The 25202-nt window shown below is 42.1% G+C and overlaps 1 protein-coding gene across 1 annotated transcript in view; it reads left to right on the top strand.

The window, feature by feature from the left end:
* Positions 1 to 25202, top strand: part of Setbp1 (SET binding protein 1) — a 193004-nt gene that overhangs the window by 19064 nt on the left and 148738 nt on the right. The window contains exons 2-3 of the mRNA XM_036204498.1: positions 2706 to 2763; positions 3152 to 3205. Coding sequence (XP_036060391.1) covers positions 2706 to 2763; positions 3152 to 3205 — 112 coding nt within the window. The remainder of the gene's footprint in view (positions 1 to 2705; positions 2764 to 3151; positions 3206 to 25202) is intronic.

The following is a 25202-nucleotide window of genomic DNA, read 5'->3' as shown; positions in this document are numbered from 1 at the left end:
TCATACTTCCTTTTCGTTGTTTCCAGGCCAGATAGCATTTGCCATGCACACTACACTGTGAGTGAAATACTTGGCATCTCCAAGGAAAAGGAATTGAGACATTTAAACTCTACTTAAACTCCACACCATTCCTGACATCACATCCCTGCATCTTCCTACTCAGGAGAGGTAGAAAGCATGTCTGAACTGCATTGGACCATTGAACATTCACTGTTGCAGAGGCAGAAAAACAAGAAACCTCTCCCTGGGGTGAATCCATTTGCTCTTTGGCCCCTTTCCTTGCATATTACACATCCTTACATTTAACCTGTGACTTCAATACTGAGGTATACGCCAGTATTCTGTCCTATAGCCGAGAACATATAAAAGAGCTTGTTCCTGTCACAGGAGCGCATCAATTCATTGTAGCATTGATATGCTCTTCATGCAGGAAATGTACCAAATGCTGAGTGCTCTGTCCTTTTGTCAGCTTGGAGAATATCCTCGGCTGCCCCTCACACTTCTCCACACCCAGCAACTGAATGACTCTTGTCCTCACCTCAAGGTTGACAGTCTCTCCCGCTCTTCTTTGGGGTCATATGTTCAATAGGTAATTTAGTGACTAACTATGTGTTCAGTCCCCTCTAACACATTGCAAAGTGCAGAATTTACATAAAATATTGCTCCACTCATGTCTTGTTGGGCACGTTGTTGTTGGTTTAAAATAATATATGCAGCCACACATAATAGAAATTGAAGGAGTTAAGAACTAAACTGCACACATCTGATTCTGTTCTGAGAGAAGAGAAGAGAGAATTAAGACTTCTGGCAGGGGGTACATTATAACTTTGTTGAGAACCAGAGGAGACGTAACAAACCATAATCAAGCCTGCTGGATTTCGATACAAATGGATTTGCTCAGTTCTCAGTCCTCTGCCATGAATGTGAAGAAATGATACACATTTGAAGATGTTGTGAATACACTTGTAATTTAGCCCTACTGTCAGCATTTCAGAGCTAAGAGGTGGGTGTTTCAGTCCCCTGGCTCTGCTCTCGTGCTGAGCCTGATGGGTAGGTAGGTGGATATTTCTTGGCTGAAGCTGAAGGGCCTGGAGATGACTCTTCAGTGCTGATGCTTGCGTGGCGACTTATGGGCTAGTGCATATCAGTGGCTTCATGTTTGCATGAAGTCTCTCTGTCACCTCTGCCTTTGCCTGACTCAGTTAAAGGCTTATGCTGTATTGATAAGTCTTGAAGTGTAGATGCTCATCACCAAGAAATGAGAGTGTCTTAGCGAAGGGCTTGTTAAGGGTCGTTGATCAGGACATAAGTAGTATATTACTGCATGGGGCTCTTTTGGTTAATATTCTGATACTTGGCCTTTTTCCTGTGCCCACCTCAACTCTACACAAGGTCTCCAGTCTGTTGAAATTCACATGCACGCACACACACACACACACTATAGGAGACAAAGCTTGATCATTGGGAAAATATAGTAAAATATAGTTTAAACCCAAAATACATGTAATTCCAAGTAACACCTAGAAAATATTGTTTAACTTTAATCACTTTTCTCATGGATGGGATGTAGGTACTTTCCATGTCAGGATTTGTGGGGATTAGAAAGAGGGACAAATTGAAGCAAAGTATAATATATAAAGTATATATAAAGCGTCAATCAGCGTGCTGGGACTGGAGTGATTCTCAGTGTACTATAATCTTGCACTGATGGATGCAAATGGAGGGATATTGGGATTAGCAAGTCCCTGACCCTGTCTTCATTCTTCAAACTGCTCCTACTTGAAGCCCCTTCTCCTCCTCCCCTCTTCATTTGGAGGATCAGCTCAAATTCGATCTGTTTCACCAACCCCACCCCGGCTTTCTTCCCTTTTCTCCAAAGTCTGAGGCATGGACTCTGCCATTTCTGCTGATGTTCGTTTGTGTGAGCGTTTTCTGGACAAGGCTCTCTCTGAAGGCAAGGAAGACTCTCTGAGTCTTCCATTGTGCCTGGGCTTGTGGCCAAATAGGGAGCTGCCTGATTGTTTCATTACAACTAGAGGCTTCTTCCCAGGATGGGAAGTCCATCCCATGGGCTGGGCAACCCCAAGGCTGAGCAGAACGTGCTGTTCTAGCCCAAATCCCACTGTGATTCACATGTTGTAGAGTGATTAGGGATTCTAGAGAACCCTCTTCAGCCTTGTCCCATGGAAGACTCCAGAGCCTAACAGGGTTCCTTCTATTCCTTGAACCAAACAGAATATTATGAGAGCAAACATGAACTCTTAGAATTTTCCCCAAATACTCTCCAGGCCTACATTGCCATCATACTCCTTAACTTAAAAGGAGCACTTTCCTTTTTCCTTGTTATCCCACCCTTTTCCAGCACTTATCAATGGCCAGAGTGGGTCTCTTCCATTAATTAATGTGATGTTATCATTGAGGAGTTTCCACCTCCAGAAAAGATGAAAAAGTACTGAAAACTGTGCCTTAACCCTACAATATCAATTAAACAAAGGTGTGTGTGTGTGTGTGTGTGTGTGTGTGTGTGTGTGTGTGTGCATGGCACACTCGGAATTTAATTTTATTCTCTAATTCTGTGTATAATTGTTTGGAGCATAAGCTATGAATACTTAGATGAATATAAAATCACAAGCAACATATAATAAAGGCAAACCGAACCACACTGGTGAGAAGAGTTGAGTCAGTTTCGCTGACTTGTGTTTAAGAGAGAATGAACGAGAAGAAAAAGCCATGTTAGAAGAGCCTTTGGCTGCACATGAAATAGTAACTCCTGATTGGGTTCATCATGGGATACTTTGAAAATAGGGAGAAAGCTGGAGAATTTCTCCTTAAAGAAGTGGATGTATCTGTGGACATATGTTATAGCTCACAATTTCAGTGAGCCCGTGACCCTCAACTATAGCCTTTGCTCCCTGACTTAAGCCCCTTTCTACAAGCGGTAGCACACAAGAAGGCAACAAGAGGATGTGGAGGAAGTCAGAGAGTCTGTGGACACACCATGGAAGCTCCGAATGTCTGGGTTCTACACATTTTGTGACTGTGGGTCTGACGCACCAATCTGGGCTATGGTAGTTACCGGTTGGTTATCTTCGGGATGCTGTGTGTAAACTTTGAGAAGCATGACTAAGAAAAACTTCTTTGTTCTTTTCAGCTCCTCACAGCCAGTGACCTTGCAGCCAGTGACCTCAAAGGATTTCAGACACAGGTGAGTCTCTGTCCTGGTTTGATGTGGTTTGGGAGCAATGTGATCTGCAGTTAGGTTGTGAGTAACTAGAATAGATGCAAGGGCCAAAGCTTCCTGGGGACCTCCTGCTGCTCTGACTTCAGGTACTGAAGAGGGAGTGACCTGTCCTTGTTCCAACTCTGGAGCTCTTCTCTTATATCACCTTTGACAAAATGATTGCTTTCTACTCTGACTTTCTTAGTGTGCCACAGAGAAAAGCAAAACAAAACGCATTTAGATCAAGATGCTTAGAATATTGAATTAACACAGGCTTCAATCAAAGGAAACAGTGGAATTAGGCTGGAGTTCTTCCTCCTCTCTCTCCTTTTCTCTTTCTCCAAATGGTACATTTCTATAATATTTGTATGCAAATACCTTCAAGTCATGGTCCTATGGCCATGGTAATCCAGGTTCCTGCAAAGGCAGACAGATGAGTTTTGCTGATGGCAGCTGGGGAACAGGTCATATTATCTCTGGCTAGAGCGCTGTTTGAAGATCACTATTGGACCAGGCAAAATCTCTCTGGAAACCAGGTGTGGTAGCACAACCCTTTAATCCCATCATTTGGGAGGCAGAGGCAGGAGGATCTCTGTGAGTTCAAGGCCAGCCTGGTCTACATAGCAAGCTTCAGGCCAGTCAGAACTACATAGAGACCCTTTCTCAAGAAAAGAGGTTTTCTGGGTAACCTACTTACCAAGGGTGAAAATGTAAAACCATTCTTTCTGTCTCTGGAAGAGGAGTTGCTATGTAGATGTACACATATATACAGATGACACATAGATACCTCACCTTCTCCCCCAGATTATGGCAGAGGCCCAAGATCAAAATAAAGACAGACACATTCAAGAATGATGTCTGTGGTGTTCAGTCCCTGGTCCCTTTCATATGAAACTTTCTATTGTCCCAACTCACTCTTGGTTTTCTCATCCCATAGCACTGGCCTTTGTGGCCCAGGACATGATTGCTGGTGGCAGAGGACATCACACTGAACTTGTGGGCGTGGAACAATCAATCCTCTAACAGAGTTCCATGTGTTCTTTAAACCAGTTGCATGTGGTGCCCTCACGATACTTGTTTTGTGGGTTACAGTACTCTTTTGTGGATTATAACTTCCAGACACCCTTTTATTGCCAAGGCATCTGAGAACCCAGATTCTGATATAAAATAGTCCCATGTCACACAGAATAGACACAGGGACAGAGAGTAGGCAGGGAGAACTGAAGGAGGAGAATTGACAAGTTGAGGGGCCACTAGTGAAAGTCCAGAGCAGATCTGAAGGCCAGTGCTGCCGGTGTAGGCCTTTGACCACAACACTTGGGAGGCAAGGGCAGGTGGGTGTATGTGAGCTGGAGGCCCATTGGTCTACAAAGTGAGGTCTAGGACAGCCAGGGCTGCGTAATAGAGAAGCCTTGCCTCATGAAACTTAGAAAAAAAGAAAAGAAAAGAAAAGAAAAGGAAAGGAAAGGAAAGGAAAGAGAGAGAGAGAGAGAGAGAGAGAGAGAGAGAGAGAGAGAGAGAGAAAGGAAGGAAGGAAGGAAGGAAGGAAGGAAGGAAGGAAGGAAGAAAGAAAGAAAGAAAGAAAGAAAGAAAGAAAGAAAGAAAGAAAGAAAGAAAGAAAGAAAGACCTAAATACCATTTGGGGTGTTTCTGTCTCAGTCTACTGTAGATGACCCATAGTGTTTTCTTGCCAGGCATTGAAAAATCAACAAGGAACTGAACACTATTCACATTTGCAAACAAACTTCCAGTGAATCTGAGAGAATGTGAAAGAAAAGCAAAAGACAATCACCACTGAGACATTTCCCACTCACCTCCAATATCTCTCCCAAGCAGTGACATCTCAGCTAAAGGTTTCATTTCACTTTAAATTCAACTTTTAAATGTTGTATTATTTTATTTTAATTAAAATATAATTACATCATATCCCCTTTCCTTCCCTCTCTCCAATCATTCCCATATACCTGTCCCTCACTTCACTCTCTAATTCATGACCCCTGTTTCTTTAATTTTTATATACATACATACATAAACACATCTTGGCAACATGATCATATTCTTTCCATGATTATATGTATATGTGTGTATACATATATATCCTAAATATATAAATACAGCCTGCTCAGTCTGTATAGTATTACCTGTGATTTCAGCAAGACTGAGCGGGTAACCCATTTAGGTGCTCTTCCCTTGGGACAACAGTTTCTCTTGCTCCCAGCATTCCATACTTCCCTATTATTCCTTTGTAATGGGTAGAAAGCCTTTCCTGGAGGGGCTGTTTTGTTTCCCCCAAAGAAAGATAGTACACAATGAGATTCTGGAAGGTCTGTGTGTGAGAGACCACGGGTGTGTGTTGTGTCAGTGTATGTGTGAGTAAGTAATCATGAGTATGGCAGTGATTACATGTAAGTGTGCTTGGGGCATGGCATGTTTCTGACATGATCCAGTGCCTCCCATGATTATTTAGTGATATTCTCAGATACTAGATTTAAACTGATCAAGAAAATGAAGGCAGAGGTAGGCTCATTTGAGGCTGGTCTACTGCCTTGGACGGCAGGATCCTAGGAAGGCACTTTCCAAGCAACCCTACCCATCCACACAGTCTCCGGTGCAGATGGCTCACTCTCCTGCTTGTTCTCCCCCACATCATTCCATTTTTATGTCATCCCCTAAGACTGCAAGCATATTTTTTTGACTACACAGGATGCCATTCTTGAGGCCAGGAAGTTCTGTGATTCCTGTGGGCAGCCTGCTAGGCTAAGATCAAAGTTAACTTTCCAGTGTTAGTCTTGAATCCAAAGGGCAGGGGTGTGTTTCAAGTCAACACCAGCCTTTGGGAATTTTCCCAAATAGAAGCTGAAAGCAAGCTCCATGCAATAATCCATGGATGTTTTCACTTCCACGAACTTTTGCTGAATGTTGGATGAAACCCAGGAGGACCCCTTGCTGGGAGAACTGATTAGCTTCTCTGTAATCCACACTTTGCCTTGAATGTGGGCTGGGTTAGTCCTTTCCTTTATGCCTGTTCCTGTTACATCCTCCTAAAATATAGTCCCGATCCCCTCACTAACTTTAATGACTTGAAAGTGGAGAGTGGCCACCCTAGTGGACTGGACCATTCTGTCTGTATCTCTTCTTCTCTCTGCATTTGGGTAAAGCAGAGAAGGATAAGGAACCAATTTCTCCCCTTTGCTTAGATTTCCAAATATACCTTGTTCCATCTTGGACTGACTTTTCAGGTAGTGCCTGGGTATCTTAGTTACTATACATTGAGGATGGGTAGTCTTTATCAAAGAAGTGAATTTGGCCTCAACGTCACAGGTAGAATTATGTGTTAGAGTGAGGTCTAGGGCTGGCAGGCATGCCATCTCAAGGAGTTTTCAAAGCATAGATGAAAAAGCCTCTGGAATCCACACCCGAACCACACCAACTTTTCCCATTCCTGACTTTTGAAGCAGCTGGCACACTTGAAGACTGCCATCTCTTGTCTCAAGTAACCAGAAATGAGGACACAGATTTCTCTATTTGAGACCAGTGTTTTCCATCCCTGAGAGAAATAAGATTTGGCATCTCATTCTCCAGTGAAAGCCCAATAAATATAAGCTCTGGTCTCTTCTTCCTTTCTTTTCCCTTTAATACAAAAGCTATAAAGTAAAAATTTGGAATGGTCAGAGAAACAAACGAGCCTCTTGGTTTTCTACCACAGAAACATACATGATGGCCTCTGGGGCTGTCTTTTCCTCTTTCATCTGCACAGTGTTGTGAAGCTGTTGGAATTTCCATTGTTACAGGTTACATTTGTGCTGTTACTTTCTGCTTTCTTTGTACGCTTTCCATGCCTCTGGAAAGTCATCCAGCAGCTGGTTATTCTTACACTTGTTGCAAGTCCCTTTCTCTGTCTACCAGCCCATCCTCAAGAGGAATTCCATCCCTCAGAGGCTGAGATCTCCAGGGAGCAATCTAAAGCAGATGCTAAGACAAAGTCCTCTCATCTAGGACACAAACAGCATACAGTTCTTTGCTTTGTTTCTAGTTTGCTTGCAGTTGCTTAGGCTTTGTGGACAAAGCCCACACAATCTTGTGCACATGCTTGGGAAGGCCCAGGTGGCACTGTAGTAGAGAGATGATTGTAGTGAGGGGACCAAATGAGACTCCAGCTTTTCAAGTCCAACCATAGTGTTGGGGGAACATGACTTTAGAAACAAGCACTGCTCACAGAGCAAAGACTGCAAGTCTTGGTCCTTGCCTTCTGTAAACGCTCCATTGTCATAAGGGGAGTTCCTCCCTTTAGGGAGAATGGAGCAGTACTTTAGGGATGAGAAGAGTATATGAGCAACACATGAAATATCATTTAAAATGCACTTCTAAAATGTTAACTGCTGTTATGGTCAAGGGCACTCAGGGACAGATCTTAGACATACAGGAAAACATTTCACATGGATAATATAGGAATTGTTGTTACCTAATTACCACCTGCATTCAATAAGCAACCCTGTAAGGTCTTTGTGTGGGGCTCTCTTTGGCATACAAAGCATCCCTTCCCTCCCTAGATTTTCGAATGTTCTGCCAAAAATATCTTTATGACACTGGAAAAGACATCGAATGACTTTGATGCTTATTTTTTCTTATAAAAAGAAAAAGGTCTTACTGTGTATATGATTTTTGTCAGGGTTGAGTGAGACAATCCACAAGAAAGCCAAAGCCACCAATAGCAAGCCTGTGCAAACAATGGGTCTGGTTATTTCTTCCCTTGGAGAAGTAGAGATTAAACTAATTAAAAATGCAGATTGAAGAAGAGAGAGTACCATTATAGAGTGAAGTTGAAAGTTTCCTAAGTAGGGGTGTCACTCACGTAGGCTAGGAGAGGGGAGAAGAATCATGAGGTGGTAACCTTATTCCAGGTCAGGTGGAACCTACGTGAAGCTTAAGCCAGAGCAGAAATGCTTGGACTGTATTCTGGAGATGTGGAAATAGTTTGACTTTTCTGCCTGCTTTGAAAGGGACCATGGTTTTTAAAAAAACAAAAACCAAAACCAAACCAAAACAAAACAAAAAACTTGGGACTTGAATTAGAGCCCATTTTCAGGTCTTAGAAATCTGAAGAAATGGTTGGACTTTAAAAATTAACTATTTTGAAGTTTTCAAATGTAATATCTATACTATATCATAGTATATATGTATGTTACATTATGAATATATATCCATATATCCATAAAAATATTATAAAGATGATATTTTTGGCAGAGCATTCTAAAAATCTAGAACTGTTGCAGCTAGGGGAGGGGTGCTTTTGTATGCCAAAGGGGCATCACACAAAGATAATACATGGATGCTTGCTGATTTAGATGGCAATTAGGTAACAGAAATTAATATGTTATTCACCCTAAAATGTTTTCTTATATGTCTCAGATCTTCACACACACTCACATGCACACACACACACACACACACACACACACACAGATATGCTACAATGAAGGCCTTTATTGGTATCATTGATGACTTCTGTAGTTTGTATACCCTTTTCTTCCATTTTAAACTATTAATAGCTTAACATCCATTGACAAAGTCACTATCAGTAACTCTTCAGAGCTGCGATAAACTCACCTCCACACACCACTGGATTAACTTCAGTAATCAATGCTTGTTCTCCAGTCTTATTTCTTCTCTAGGCTCATTTACTTTGGCTTTAACTATAGGGAGTATTTTCGATCAAACCTCAATCATTTCATTTTACTTATAAAATAAAGACTTGTTTCAATGTCTCAAAATAATGTGGGCTTTAAAAACAATTATAAGCCATTGTCATACCTGTCAAAACTAATGCTAACTCCTTAGTATTTTCTAATATCTAGTCCATTTGTAGATGTTTCTGAGCATAGCCACACTATTTCATAGTTGATTTGTTACAGTCAGAACCAAATCACCACTAGCTGACTTGACCATGGATGGATGCCAGCTGTCCATAAATTCAGTATCAACTGATATAAACATTAAGATGTAGCTCTGGGAGTTCCAGAGAATCCAGCTCCCACTGACCTCAAGCAAAATGTGTTAGTATGTGTTCACACTGCCTTTGCTTGTCTATTTGTATGCCGATTACTTACTGAAGCCAAATGTACTATAGGTTGCTAGGAATTCTGCGAACATTGAATGTATCATCTCATTTAATTATTACAGTAATATGTGGGATCGGTAATTATTTTATCCCCATTCATAAGCACACAGGTGAAGACACAGGTGTGACGATCATGAGGCTTATGTCAAAGGTGGTATTTGAACCCTGGTAACCATGTATGCTACCCACCTTAATTTAGATGTTTTAATTTTATTTCTGTTGTTCTGACAAAATACTTTGACTAAAAGCAATGTAGGGAACAAAACAGTTTATTTCAGATTACAGGCTATGCTCCATCATTGAGGGAAATCAGGGTGGAAATTCAAACAGGAACTTGCACATAGGCTCGCTTGCTATTCCACACACCCTTACCTTTTCCCAAGGAATTCACTTGATAGCCAAGTATGTGCCATAGAAACCCTGATGGAGGTAGGTTTCTGGCTGGCTCACAAGTCCATGCTTACATAGATTTGTTGCACACCTCATGATCACCTGCCCAGGGAGTGGAGCATCCCATAGTAGGCTGTCCCCTCCTATATTATTAACCATCCCCCCACAGACATGTCCACAGTCCAGTCTGGCCTGGAAAATCCCTTAATTGAGACTTCTTTCTTGGTTGACCCAAGGCTATGTCAAGATGATGGTAATGTTAAGATAGGCATGATTTTCATGGCTAAGATAGTTCAAATCTAGGCTGACAATGGATAAGATATACATGTGCAGCTCCATCTTCATTTCTATCAATCAGACCAATTTTTTTTTTTTTTTTTAGTCCAATTCTAAGAAAAAGGTTTTCTTATACCTCAAAGTCATAGAAAGACCACTACAAAGCATGGTGAATTATTCCATTTTGGAAAAGAATTTCTGCTTTTCTAATTTCCTTTCTTTCCCAAACTCCCAGACGGACAGCCATTTATTTGTTGGCTGCCTCTCTACAGTGAAGGGCACTGAGGTGAGGTAGAGAAAGGCAATGCATACAGCCATGGAGAGACATGTTGGCTTGTTCTCACTGTGGGATGGGAATCATCACAAAGCCAGATAGTACATAAGAAAGTTCCGTTAATGCTGCTGCCTGCTTTCCCTGCTCCCACCACACACATTAAAACTGAGAGATCTCTCAGCACAGGTAGAAATTTTTATGAGGGCATCTTACGGAGAACACTAAAGTCCAGGCTGAGCTGTAATAGTTGGGCTTACATTGTTCTAGATGGGTCTAGACATAAGTATTTTCAGAGGCTCTCTGTTTTTTGGCTGAAGATTTCGATGAAGACTTCAAGAGAGGGGTGTGAAGAGTCCTATCTAAATACACTCTTGTGCCAGGAACATGGCATGGACTTAATTTGCCCTCTTAAGTCTACCTCTCATAGCAACCTTGTTAGCTGATGCCTTAGTCCACCACCTCCCAGGTGGAGGGAGTTTGGCTGAGCATGGATTCTATGCCACCCATCCCCACATTCATCTCCTGCTGTTTTCACCCAACAACTGAAATTTGCCCAAGATTGTAGACTAGCCAGTAATAGTGTTTGAGTCTATAGTCTTCCTGTCTCTGTTTTTGTCTGGATATAACAGTATTCAAATAGTTCGTCTGTATTACACTACCCCAAAGAGGAAATGCATGAGTGTGGTAGACTACTTTATACCTTGCCTGCTGCAGCAAGGTGCATCTGTGACTCCTCCTGCCTACAGTGGTTGCTTTGGAAACATTTGGCTTTATTCTCAAGGCCTTTCATCTGGATGGTTGTAGATCATCTCAGCTCTTATGTTATGCTCTCAGGAGACTCAGGAGGTCTTCCAGGGCATGAGGTGCACACTAAAGCAACCTGTCCAATGTCCGCTATTTGTCATTTAAGGGTTTAGAAACATTTACAGCAACCCAATATTTCTGTGGTATCTAAGAATTGGAGGGTTTTATTAGTAATATATTTTTCTAACATTTTACAATATTCATAGAAAAATAATGGTTAGCGGGGAAACCAAGTACTTCCCTACAAATCATTGGGTGACTCTGTTCAGATTTGTACTGTCATTATTTCCTAAGTTCAAGGGGAGAAGAACATTTGGATGGTGTCTTTTTATTCTTTTAATCTGTGAGCCTATAGTTGCATGTTTGTTTTAGGAATACTGTTACCCCTCAGAGGAAACAACACCACCTGGAGAGGTATCTCTCTTGACGACCTTAGAGCAGCTAGACAAAACAGGGACATCATTCCCTGTGATTTCAAAGGCAGCCACCACTTAAATATTTTCTTAACAAATATGCTTACCTGTGATTATAACAGACCATTTAACAAAAAATATTTGTCCACATGCAAATATATATGTTGTTTTAAATTCCTGATGAACATAACTATTTATCATATGTGAAACCATGAGTTTTAGGCTATGGGCATATACTTTTTATCCCGATAGACAACTTTTTAGTGTTTTTTTTTTTAAACAGCATTGGCATTTGGTTCTGGAGAGAAAACTTCTCCAGGTGTTTTCCAGAGAGCCTGGCATTTCAAGGGGGGTATTCTGAAGGCTTAATAAGTTCTCTTGGGATACTAAATCTCTTTAGACTTCAGTGGGTATTTTGTTTCTGACTTCCAAGATGTTTTGACCATCTGAGAGGCATGTGCAGGTGGACCCAACTTAAAACAAACCAAATGTTGAACAGTTCACCCCCAGGAAAATGGATAAACAACAGGTAGAGGATGAAAGGAGGGAGGGATTTTTCATACACAGAGATGTTTTTCCACTCTATCAATCGAATCAATGCAGGCAATATCTGCTAGGATATCCAAATATAATGCAGGCTTCCAACTGCTGATGTAAATCCAGCTGTTTAGAACAGACAGAAAACAGAGTGCGGGATTAACAATTGGGACTGACTGTGAATGTTACCTTCTGCTCTTTTAACTGGAGTTTTCTCTTCTCTCAAACAATAACAGAAACAGAAACCCTTAGCAACAAGAAGGAACTATGAGATAACTCCTTTAATCCCTTGAGACACCCAAGGTTTAATTATCCTGTGACTCCTTCCCCTGACCTTGTGTTGTTAGTTTCTATGGTCTTGTCTTTCTCTTCCTTCCTTATGCTAAAATGAGCCTACATGGGAACTTCCTAACATTCTCTCCTAGTGCTGCTGACTTGAAGCCTGTGCATCTCCAACATCGGTGCTTACTAGAGCATTTCCCTGTGTGAATGTCTACCTGGGTATCCTCCATGGTTCAAGGGTTGAGAGCGAGTACCATGGAGCAAATGCAGATTCCCCATTAGTGCTCTGAGAGCTAGTGCCAGAATTTCTTCAGCAGGATTGTTCATGAGGAAGGGTTACCTCTCCAGCCAATGAAGGAACTCGTTTCAAAAGTTTATTCTATGTCTACTACCTAGCTTCCACTTCTATCTTCTTGTCCTTCCCCCTCTCTTCTACCAAACAAAGGCCCATTTGAGAGGAGTTAGACCCCTGGGAGATGAGTTGATGTGGAGAAGCTTGCTTCTCTAGCCTTAAGACTTCCTTTTGCTGTCTTCTTGCTGGTGGGCAGAGGCTCTGTTCATTCTACAAACTCTCCACCACAGCACTGATATTTCCTGATAATGGGCTCCCTATTCCCTCTTGTTTAATTTCCAGTTGTGAACATGATTTCCCTTCACATCACTCAGTTTTCTCAAGGTTAGGTACCTCAAGCAGGACCCTTGCTTCCATCTCTGCTCAAGCCAGTGGTGCATGTTCTATGAGATGTAAGCAATGCTGACATGGGTAAACACATCAGTAGTAAAAACCGGTGCTTATAAACTAACAAAGCAGAGTGTTCTCCCACCTCGCAGTTCCAGTGTGAAGAGCAAAGAGAACATTTCCCATTGCTTTATAAATTAGTAGTTAAGAAGGCCAATTATGGGTCTTAACTGGTATATTTGAGCCTAGCGGTGTGGCTTTCATAAATAATTCTCTCTTACTTTTATGAGACCAGAGACTTCTTCAGCGCTAGGAAACCTGTCCTATGCTACTTACGGTAAGATTCAACCATGTTAAGCATCTAGTAAGTACTCCATAAGTTCATTGCAATCCTTACTACCATATCACTTTACATAATTAAAATTAGTCACAGGTACCTGATGTCAGAGTTAGAGTACAAAGTGCAGTTTCCCAAGGGCATATGACCAGAGTATAGGGTGACCCAAAGGAAAAGTAACAACCATAGTTTCAAAACAAGCAAAGAATAGTGGTGACCCCTCCACCCTTTTCACCTGTCTCCTCATGGTACTTGCCATCTGAAGTGAGCAATGGCAGACACTGTGACCCCACATAGAGACTGACTGGTTTCCACAAAGATGGGTGGGCTAATTGGCTCAGGACCCCCACAAGGGCTTTCACTATACTCTTCTCCTTCTCCCCAAGACACTTTCAAAGTTAACATTACAGGCTTTTATTCACAGAAGAGAAATATTCTAAGAAATATCAAAATTTATCTTAAACAATTGAATCAGGAGCCTCCCAACTACCAGAATATGGGCTGATTTTAATGACATTTTTAAACTTATTTCCATGAATTCGTTTTGACCCCTGCCCAAAAGAATGATTGATAGCATGATTCATTGCCCAGTAATACCAGCGAGGAAGTGCACTAAAGAACATTGGGATGGGTGTTGGTGAGAAGAGCATGTTAGGGCCCATGGGGCTTGTAGGAGTTTGTGCAATGACTTTTGCCATCCCTAGTCAATTTCTTATGTATCAAAATAAGACAGAAGTGTTTCAAGAGTGCTTGGATTTAATGGGCCATGTGACTGCAATGATACCCACAAAAAAGACCGTGCTGACCACAGAACTCTTGTTTCCACCAACTCAGTCCATCCATGATGTACCAACAGGGCAAATACCTCCCAGACTACAAAGAGAGGTCTGTGTCTGCCAGCCTGATCAGCTTTGTGAGAAAACACAGCTGTCTGAGTTTGGCTCACCCGCCCCTAATCTGGGGAGGAACAGAAATTCGAAAATGGGGACAGTGAACAAAAATCTGTGTGCTTCCAGCAAAACAATAAGATGTTCCAAAGTTATTCGTAGACTCTGTGCTACAAAGAGGGGCTGTTTGTATAGCACAGTTTAAAACAGATCTCCTCCCCCCCCCACACACACACATTAAAAAAAAATGTATGTGGACAAATTCTGGTATTTCTGTAATGCCATCTGTCTTGAGGGTTACACTGAAGATGTCCACTGTTGCTGGTCATATTTTTAGCTAATAATTATTGGGAGCTTTCCTTTGCTTTCTTTCCGTTCGCTGTGGTTTCATAGCATCGCTTCAATTATCTCTGAACTGGGGACCCAAAGTACACAGCTTTCCATTAAATCAGTTGGATTCCACCACTTTGAACTTATTACATTATTGCTATCATGACATCTGTGAACAGCAGCCTGAGGCAGGGGCAGGTAAGAAGAAAGGGGAGGATGTCGCAACAAGAAACCCTTGTGAGTCTCAGTCTGCTGATATTTCGAGAGGCAGCGGGCTTCATTCTTGATAACTCTAGCAGAAAAGAGCAATCAGCTAAAGGAGAGCTGGACAAATTAAATGGCTGAGTATTATTTCAAAAGAGAGCTTGGGCAGCATCAGAAATTCCCCATCAGCTGTAATAACGCCAATTACCTTGCCCGTTGCAGATTCTAGCGTGATGTGTTTAGTGCAATCAGGCGCTCAGCTCTTGCTTGGGCCTGATGGGTTTTGTTTACTTTGAATGTACATTTGTAGAGAGTCTTTTGCACCCAAAGGTTTTGAGCTCTGAATGTCCTTTTCTCTGTCCAGATTTACACACAGCTGGGAGAGATTATTTTTGAGATGGGTGCTGAAGCATGCTGGACCCAGTGTTTCCTCTCTGTATGTGATGCCTGGAACTTCGATGTAACTGCACAGTGGGTTTGCCAGTACTTGGTAACTGTAGCTGTGTTCAGCAATGCTCTCGATAGATTAACCAGCCCTTTAATAAATACACATTTCTGGTTAACAATGAGACTTCTTGGCATGTTGGTGCATTAGACAGATTAACATTAACCATTAACAAGCAATAGCAAACATACAGCCCTGGAGTGGAGAACTGGCCAAGAGTTCATTAAGTTTTAAGTATCAACAAATGGTGGTTCAGGGTGTTCATTGGCTCCCTTTAAGAATCGCTTGTTGGATTGTCAGGCATACAAATAATTTCAAATATTGGAAGAAATAACAGGAGAGGCGACCCACCCCTTCTCTACCCCCTCTGCATTTTAACAGAGGAAATAAAATTTGGAGACTGTAGGAGCATTCATTTTCTATTTAAATTTGGCTCCTTAGAATAATGGCTGGTTGCTCTAGCTTCTTTGGGGAGTAGGCTGGAATTCACCATTTATACTCCTCATTGAGGAAGGCACTCATCATGGGCATTAATGGAGTGCTTTGGGCTGACTGACAGCTGGAATGGAAGCTGTGTCTGGAGCCATTGGGGATGCAGAGGACAAGCTAAAGGCTGATGAGATTCCTCTTGTGCTCAGCTGTCATCTGAAGCCAGAACCTGGACAATGGGTACCATTATGGTTCCTGCTACCTAGTGACAAGGTGTCTTGCTGCTTGTTTTTGCCTGCTTTTTCCCTCTTCATGCTTAGGAGAAAGGCCACTTTGCTTGGCCTAAGGAAGAAAGGGATCAAAGAGATACAACCTTTCAACCAGCCTCATGGATTTCAAGGTCCTTTTACTCTTAGCTGCTGCTGAGCACTCCCTGGTTGCAAGCTCAGGATGGGGATCCATTTACATTTGAAAGCTGAACAAGCTAGGCCAGACCAGGCTAGCATGGCAAGGTTCATGCAGTGTGCTTCAAACAACTTGAAGTTCATTCAAGCCAAAAGTGCGTGTGTATACAGCTGTCTACATGTATAGTTTCCCACATCAGGTAAGCCTGACACATGGTCCAAGGGCAGCATGAGGCCCAAGGTACAACAGAATGTGGCCCCAACCCCAATATAAGAACCTACTTAAAACATGATTTTATTTTACTTTATTTTATTTTGTTACATTTCTTTTTAACTCCATTGTGTGGTTCTCAAGTATAAACTTAAGAGATGGCATGTTGCCCTGTCAAAAGGATGGGCATGTGTGGTGATATTTTGTTTGTGCTCTAACAAATAAAGCTTGCCTGGAGATCAGAGGGCAGAGCTAGTCACTAGTTAACCATAGATGCCAAGCCGTGATGGCACACATCTTTAACCCTAGCACTTGGGAGGAAAAAGCAGGAAGATCAGGAGTTTAAGGACACCCTGGGTTATAGGAGATTGATCCAGTCTAAAGATAAACAGAGCCAGGTGATAAAGGCTCATGCCTTTAATCCCAGCACTTGAGATCTCATGCCTTTGATCCCAGTACTAGGGAGGTGGAGACAGGAAGTGATATGGCTGGGCAGAGAGAGGACTACAAGGCAGGAGAAGACAGGAGATCACCCCCTTTCAGGTTGAGGAGTTGGCGAGGTAAGAAGTGACTTGCTTCTTTGTCCCTCTGATCTTTCAGCGTTTACTCCTATATCTGACTCCAGGTTTTTATTATTAAAATCAATTAGAATTTGAGCTACAGGCATGCCTGCACAAAGTGTTTCAGCCTATGCATTGAGTTTAATACAACCTTTATGCAGTTGGCAGCTGTTCAGATAATGTTCACAGTTTCCAAACAAGAGACAGACCTGGTCCCATCCATACTCTTGTGGACAAAAGAGGTTCTATAAAGCCACAATGAAGTATAAAAAGGAGACAAGGTCATCAAGTCAGGACACACATACCCAGCATCAGTGACTCCCCTGCCAATGGCAGAGAGCGAGCTGTTCCCTAGAGCCTTCTCATCAGCATGAATGGAGGAACAGCTAGTGATCTCCTGGCCTGTGCAGAGGCTGATGTTTTCCAGCAGTGCCCTCAGAGGATGACTGTGACTCAGTTACATATCCTCCACCAAGTTTCTATCAATCCATCAAGTGCACACCCCATGGAGTGTGTGGCTGCCCTCTGAAGATTGGTCCCATGGCAGCCATACTGCCCCAGCCTCCTTTCATTATCTTTAAGATCAATGAATGTTCTGAGTGGGCTGTCCTGGGAAACTTGCCCTGGTCGACACTCTTAGTGATGACCTTACCACAGAGACCTCAATCTGGAGTAGATTGTCATGCTGTGTGCTAGTACATGCATTCCTCTGCACCAGGATCAGAATCTCCACAAAAATCCTACCAGGGTGACTTTGGAAAGGGCTTTCATTACCTGCATTTGTGGAGCATCATAGTCAGGCGCTGAACATGTGTAGAAGATACAAGGCAATAAAAACATGTTATATTTATGTTGTAATTTGTAATGTGTTCGTATGCGTGGAGAGGAACAGAGATGTGAAGTAGGCAAGGATAATGAACTCTATGATACAGAAAGCAGAGACAAGGCAGAACAGGGAACTTTTCTCAAAATCCTAAGTGATAAGGTCACAGAAGGTCACCCTCAGCCTCTCAGACTCTTTCTCCTTCTGCTCTTGATTCTCTGACTCCTCAGACAATAGGGCATTTAATATAATGTCCCAGCCCCCTCTATACTTTTCTTCCAATGCATACAATAAATTTAAAGTTGCTGCTAAATCAATTCCTCTACAAAGGAAAACTGGGACCAGCAGGACCTGGTGAGAGAAACAGATTTCCAGTTTACATAGAAAGTTTTCCCCAGGGGCAAACTGAACTCACTGGCACCTGCCTTGTGGGCAGCTGGTCACTGGGCACTTCCAAGCACCATCAAAAAGGGAAGGCTTTTAGCAAGGGGCATAATCAAAATAGGTTGACTGAGGAGGGGCATCCACCCAGCTTCCTTATTTCTTTGCTTTATGATACCTTCATGTTGGATGACCAGTCTGAGCCTCAGTTTTTGTGGAACAGAATACTCTCTCAACACATGCAAATGTCCAACCTCTCCAGCTTGGCATTTGCCCAGGTTGGACAAAACAGGGCCTGAAAGATTTCTTCCTCTCCTTTGTAGCTGTAGGATATTGCTTCTGTCTCCCCATTTGACACATGCCATGTTAGTTACTTTTCTCCTTGCTTGATGAATACGTGACAAAAGCAGCTTCAGGGAAGAGATGTCTGTTTTGGTTCAGTGTGAGGGCAGAGTCCACCACAGTGCTGATAGTGTGAGAGAGGAGGAGCCTTAGAGAACTGGTAACCAGAAGCGCAGAGAAATGAGTGAGTGTTCATGTTCAGCTCTCTGTTGGGTCTGTTCGTTTGTTGGTTGGTTTGTCTGTTTGTTCTTTAATTCAGCCTAGAACACCCCCCCCCCCGTCCATGGAATGGGGTGTCCAGTTTTAGGGTGAGTCTTTATACCTCAATGAACTCAGCCTAGGAAATCCCAGGCTAGATCACAGGTGATTCTAGATTGTGTCCAGTGGAAATCAACATGAGTAGAGATGTCAACTCCTTTTGACTATTATTGGAACCATTAGAAAACAATGTAACATACCTGGGAGAATTTGGTGCTTGTTAACGGAGAGGTTCTTTGTTTGCTGTGCCTTTTAACTTCTTTTTCTACCTCCTGCTTGCTTCTGTATGGGCCCTCAGAAAGTGTTTGATGACGAAGCAGAGGGGAAGGCCACTTATCTGAAGCCCCGAGTCCTTCTTTCACACAGGAATTACCTCTCTTTTATCTACTGGGCTACTGTTGGCAGCAGGGGAAGTCCCAGTCTCCTGGTTGGGACTTTCATCCAGCCCACCAGGGGTCAGTAGCCAGCTCTGGCTACTCTAAGTCTACCTGGGAATTACCCTCTTGAGTCTTTCTGACCTTAGGGCCGAGAAACCAGTTCTAATCGTGAACAGAGAGGTCTTGCTTCTTTCCTCCTCTAAAATCAGAATAGCAGAAAACCAGTCTGGGGTGTGCAGAGGCTGAAGCCAGGTCAGTGGAAATCTCCAGGAGAAGTATACCAGAGCTGGGAGGAGGAGCTCAGACCAGCTTTTCTAGGGTGAGCATTCAGAGTGGTTCTTAGTCACAGACCACTAGCCACAGGGGAAGGCACAGGCACACAGTACATTAAACAGGTGGCTATAGGTGTTCCAGATACTTAGCAAATATCTAAGTTGGTAAAGAGCAGCAGGAAGCCAGAAGCCAAAGAGAAGTAGTCAAAGATCTCATAAGAGGCAGCAGCAGAGTCTCCAGTTACAAGTGGCAGGAACTGAGGTTCTGAAGAAGAGAAGAGACTGGGATGCAAGGCAGCACAAACAAGCTAGGAAAGAGCTGGAACACCAAAGAAATAAAGTCACTTTCTTAGCTCCAATAAGGACCTCACATGGTAAAGTAGCAGTCAGTCCCTTCTAGAGGCAGCCTGCAGAGGAGGTGCTGTGGGATGTCTTTCTGTATGCTGTGAGTATGTGATGCTCCCATTGACTAATAAATAAAGCTGCGTTGGCCTATGGCAGGGCAGGATGGAGCCAGGTGGGACAATCCAAGAAAGACAGTGAGAGAAGAAAGGAGAGTGAGGGGGAGACGCCAACCCACTGTCCAAAGAGCAGCATATAATGCCATAGAACACATGGTGATACATAGATTAATAGAATTGGGTTGAGTTAAATTATAATACCTAGCTAGCAAGAAGCCTGAGCCATAGGCCATACAGTTTGTAATTAATATAAGTCTCTGAGTGATTATTTTATAAGCAGCTTCACACCTCAGGGCCTGATGGGACTGGAGAAACTTCCAACTTCAAGGAGGCACCTTTAAGAGTGCTATTCTGCTCTCTGTTGAGGAAGGTGATGAAATTCTACACAGAGCTCCTTAGTGAGTCACATAGAAGTTGAGCCCGAAGCCACACACTTCAATTGGTTAGAAATAGAACTAATAAAACTCCAATCGTGCTTTTTTTCTTTTCTTTTTTTCTCATAAGCCAATTAGCTCTGCCTCTCTGAAAGTGTTTTCTTAGCAGCTACTCTAGGCCACTTGTACAGCAGGCTCAGAAGTTTTGCTCAGGTCAGCTCTCGGAGGAACCCTTTGACAGGATCCCACAAAGTAGCACTTCAATCTCATATTGTTTACCATGTCCTTTAGCCAAAGACCTTTCTTACTTCAAGCCTTATGAATTGAACTGGCACCAGAAGGAATGGGCTTCCAATTTGGTACAAAGTAAAAAGTTATACAGCAGATAAAAGAGCTTTGTGCTTTTATTAAAGCTATGACAACGAACCTGCTCATTTCCCACAGACTTACCTTGTCCAGTGAGGCTTCATGCCTCTCTCTATTATGTTTATCCTCAGAGTGAGTTTATATGAGCAGCAGCTCTCAATAGCCATTGAAGACTAATGACATTGATACCACTGACAGCCCACCCAGGGTTTAAGAGCGTGGAAAATCATTGGTAGTAAATTGGAAGGACAAGAAAAGGGGACAAAGAGGTCTACAAAAAGTTGAGAACCAATTCCAGCCAGTTTATTGCTTCAGCTTGAAGTTTGTCTCCCAGAGTCTAGTTAAGAAGGCTTGGATTTGTCCAAAATGGCACCCACCCATTCTTTCTCGGACACTCATAAGGTGTGGTGCTGAAGAACAGCATGGCTGGCCACTCTTCAGCAAGTGGAAACTGCTCTCCACTTTATTTCTGGAGACTAACATGAAATTGATGTCAATTGCCTATGGGTCTTTATTGACTTGAAAGTGAAGTATCCTTTCTGGGAAACTTTTGTTTTTCGCCGTGTTAGAGTCAAGTCACACCCCCTCACCTTTTCCCCTTCAGCCTTTCAAAACACGAGTCAGTTATTTAGTTTGGCTCACACTTCTAAGACTTCTCAGATTCTTGCACTAATTTTCAGGGACAGCAATAGTTCCATGTTGGTTTTTGAAAATTCTCTACTACTTTCTCCAAAACGAGCAAAGCCTTTAAAGAAGAGGCTCCATCCTTTGACCTAAGATGTGCATTATTTTTTCAACAGTTTGACAGCCATCATTGGAACTAATTTCTCACCTGTCCCAAAGTCTGTCCTTTAAACAACAATCAAAGGACTTGGATTTGTAAATTCAGGTGCCTTCAGTTACCTGTGGAGTTTATTTCATCTACAACCATGTGCTGAATTATCTTAGGAGTCACAAGAAACACTGTTCTAGAAACATCAGCCACCCTTTTCTCTGGAGACCACAGAACAGAATTCCAGGGTGGTAACAGGGCCTCTAATACAGCAACTGTACCAATTTGTCATTTAAAATCAGAGATGCTGAGAACCATATTCAGTATGTTCTGACCCAGAAATTTTTGTTTTGTTGTGTTTTTAAGACAAGGTTTATCTGTGTATCCCTGGCTGCCCTAGAACTTTTTCTGTAGGCCAGGCTGGCCTTGAACTCAGAGATCTGCCTACTTCTGCCTCCTGAGTGCTGAGATTAAATGCATGTGCCACCATGCCACGCTTCTGCCCCAGACCTCTTAAAGGATTCTAAGCCACTGAAAGTAGGTTGATTGTGACACTCAGAACCTAAGACTGTACACATAAGTCAAAGGTCACCATAAGTTTAACTATCTAGGACAAAGTTCATGGTAAACATTAGAAATTCCTTGTCATCTGCATGGCGCATTGTACAGCACTGAAAATCAACTGACCTACAGAAATGCTTCTAAAGTACCCAATTGTCTGGAAATTTCTCTTTTTATTATAAGATAGTGTTCTTCCAGTAGTGCTATGTCTTCATGTGAAAAAACAAGAAAAGACCGTATTTGTAGTGGATACAGGGATTTTCGAGTCTACATGCTGCTGCACTGGTCTGTGCCATAGGATCTTTTCCACATGTTCTCACTCTTACTACAATAAAAGCAACTTGAGTAAGAAAGGGTTTATTTCAGCTTTCAGTTTATGCCAAACACATTTGCTTTCTTTATTAAGGGGGTATTTTGGCTGGGAGTGTACCTTAGTACTTGTTTGGTGTGTATAAAGCCCTTTACCTAGCCTGAGGACGGGGGAAGGAGGGGGATGGCTTTTTCTTCTCTGCTTTTTGCCGTATGACGCTTACAGAAAATTTGTCATAAATATCTTGAGAATAAGAATGGTAAAAGACATTATTTTTAAATAGTGGAACATTACTTTCCATTTTCTCAAAGGAATTTGCACATGATCGACAGATGTATTAATCAAATCCACCTACAAGATGAGAAACTCAGACTCAATGCTGAGGCAATGGGGAGTGCCCGCCCTAGCATGAGAAAGAAATAGGAGGAATCAAGCTCATCTGTCTCAGAAAGTGAATCCTGAGTAATCCTTTCACAGTCAAACATTTTGACAGGATTTAGTCATAAAATGGGGAAAAGAGTTTACATAGTGTGTGCGTTAACTACTCGCTATTTGTTTTTAAAGGGCTGAAAATGAAACTAAACTAACCCCCACTGGCTGTCTGCAGGGGAGAAATTCCATTGCATGAAGGACAATCCACTTCATCAGTGGATGCTCTTGTGATTTTCCAGCTTTTGCATTTGATGAACTCTGGAACTAGTGTTGTTGTATGGTGTGACTCTTTCCTGCCATTTTTAAAATACCACATTTGAATGTTAGCATTCAGGCATCTGTACTGGCCTGCCCTTAGGGTCCTGACAGGATACATCCTCAGCGGCAGCCATTAAGAACACCCCTTGTGCACATTCACTACTTTCCCTTACAAAAGGCAGGCCTTGGCCAACTCCTTTCTCTTTCTCTCCCTTTGCTCTGGTCCTCTGGGACTGGTCTCTACCCCCTTCTCTGCCCCTTCTCTGCCCTCCCCTCAATAAACCTCCCATGTGGGTCCTGTTGTATGGTGTGACTCCTTCCAGCCATTTTAAAAATACAACAAGTGTTGCATGGGGACTAAGGACAAGCAGCAAAATACCTTCTCCAAGAGTTTAATAGATCCTTCAAATGGTATGGACAGAGACAAACAACACTGGAACAATGTTTCCTGGGGAGCTAAAGGGTGTGACTCAATGATGGAGCTCTTGCTTGGCATGGCTGATGCTCTGAGATTGATCACTAGCTTTCCCACCTCCTAAAGAATGAATAATATCTTATGTATGTTCATGGCTTTACAACATTTAAATCCCAAATGTACCTATGTAATTGTGTATAATTTTTGTTCTGGTAAATATTGTACATGATCAGATCCTGTGAACAATTCAGAAATTCAGTTTAACCTACCTATTAGGTCATATCATCTGTGACTGAGTGTTCCCAGTGCCCGTTTCCACTAGGCCAGGCAACAGATTTAGTTGTTGGACAGCTTTTATTGTTTGGAAATTATTCTCTATATATGTTCAAATCCATCTCATTGATATTTGGATCTACTGTAATACATGTACAATAATTACTCTTTGTCAGGAACATAATAATTCAACCATTTGGAAATGGTTAATAATTATTAAGCTCTCTTAAATCTTATCTCTAAGCTAGAAGTGTCTTGTTTTCTCAGCCAAGCTTTTGTTCATGCACTCTTTATCTCTGGTCTGTTGTGGTCTGCTTCTCCAACAGACTCTTCTGGTGTCTCCTTACTGACAACCTCAACAAGGTCCTCAAGAGCTGACATAGCATACTAATGTGCTTAGCAAATGACACATATTCGTTAACAGTCTCCCTGGGGATTTTCACCTTGGGAGTCTGCCATCTAGGACTATGGTGTCTTCTTTAGCAACTACTGCTTACTCCAAGTGAACTTGAGATCACAAGGCACCGCTGGCCTTTTCCCGGAACTGCTTCCAACCGTTTCTCCCCATTCACTTCTTACTTGACATTAAATTAAACAAAGAATCTAAAGGAAGGGTTTGAATCATTAAAGCAGATGCTATCATCCCAATTTTAAATAGAAGGTGTGTGTGTGTATGTGTGTGTGTGTGTGTGTGTGTGTGTGTGTGTGTGTGACTTATACTAATGCTTAAAGTCTTACTTAGCACTGTGTTGAGCAAATTTTCTATAAAGGTTGAGTACCATTGACCCAAAAATCCAAAATTCATATGTCTCTAAAATTTGAGGATATTATTAATGGAAAACTCAAAACCATTGAATTTAGTATATAAAATCATACCTCTGTGTGTATAAAATGTACATAAATAGATTTGAGGTTTAGAACCGAGACTCGCCCCTAAGATGTTCATCTCTCTCTTTCAAAATATGATAAAATCCAAAATCTAAAACAATTCTGGTCTCTTCAAACATTTTGGGTATGAGACTCTTTGCTTGTATTACCTCTCCAAATGTTCACAATAACTTGTGGGTTACGGTTCAAGAGTAGTGCTTCATTTGGAAAATATAGAAACTGGAGCATGGAAAGATTGATAGACTTCACAATTTCAAGTTTACAGGAGTTGTCCTTAGGGGAGGCAAGAGTCCAGCACATGCTTTATGGCCAACAGTTTTCACCTGGCTTTCGAATTGCTATGATGTTAGTTGTCAATTGAAAACAACCCCTAGCCTTCTGACTGATGAATCAGTGTTCTTTAACCACTAATGTCCTAATGTGGGCTTCCTGGAGTAGCAGCCAGGTTTTCACCTTTTTGTTTTTGTATTTTCCAAATTGATATTTCAGGTCTTGTTAGCAAATTGTGACTTTAACACACAAAGGAAGGAAGGATGGAAGGAAGGAAGGAAGGAAGGAAGGAAGGAAGGAAGGAAGGAAGGAAGAAGAAATATGAGATGTAGAGACAGGCAAGAACGTCCAAGTACCACAAAGTGCAAATTTTGTTTGGTAAACTCTTTTAAAAACACATGCAATACAAATGGACCAGCATATGGATAGAGCGTGAGTAGATTCAAATGAAAATTCCTTTTGTGCCTTTTCACACGATCAAAAGCATTTAGGAAGTGTCATAGATAACATATGCCAAGGTTTGCCCATTTCCTTGTTCTAAAGTTGAGCAAGGAGAGTAGGCCATTCCT

Source organism: Onychomys torridus, chromosome 13, assembly GCF_903995425.1.
Source record: "Onychomys torridus chromosome 13, mOncTor1.1, whole genome shotgun sequence".
Taxonomy (NCBI): Eukaryota; Metazoa; Chordata; class Mammalia; order Rodentia; family Cricetidae; genus Onychomys; species Onychomys torridus.
This window is presented reverse-complemented; position numbering and strand designations above follow the sequence as displayed.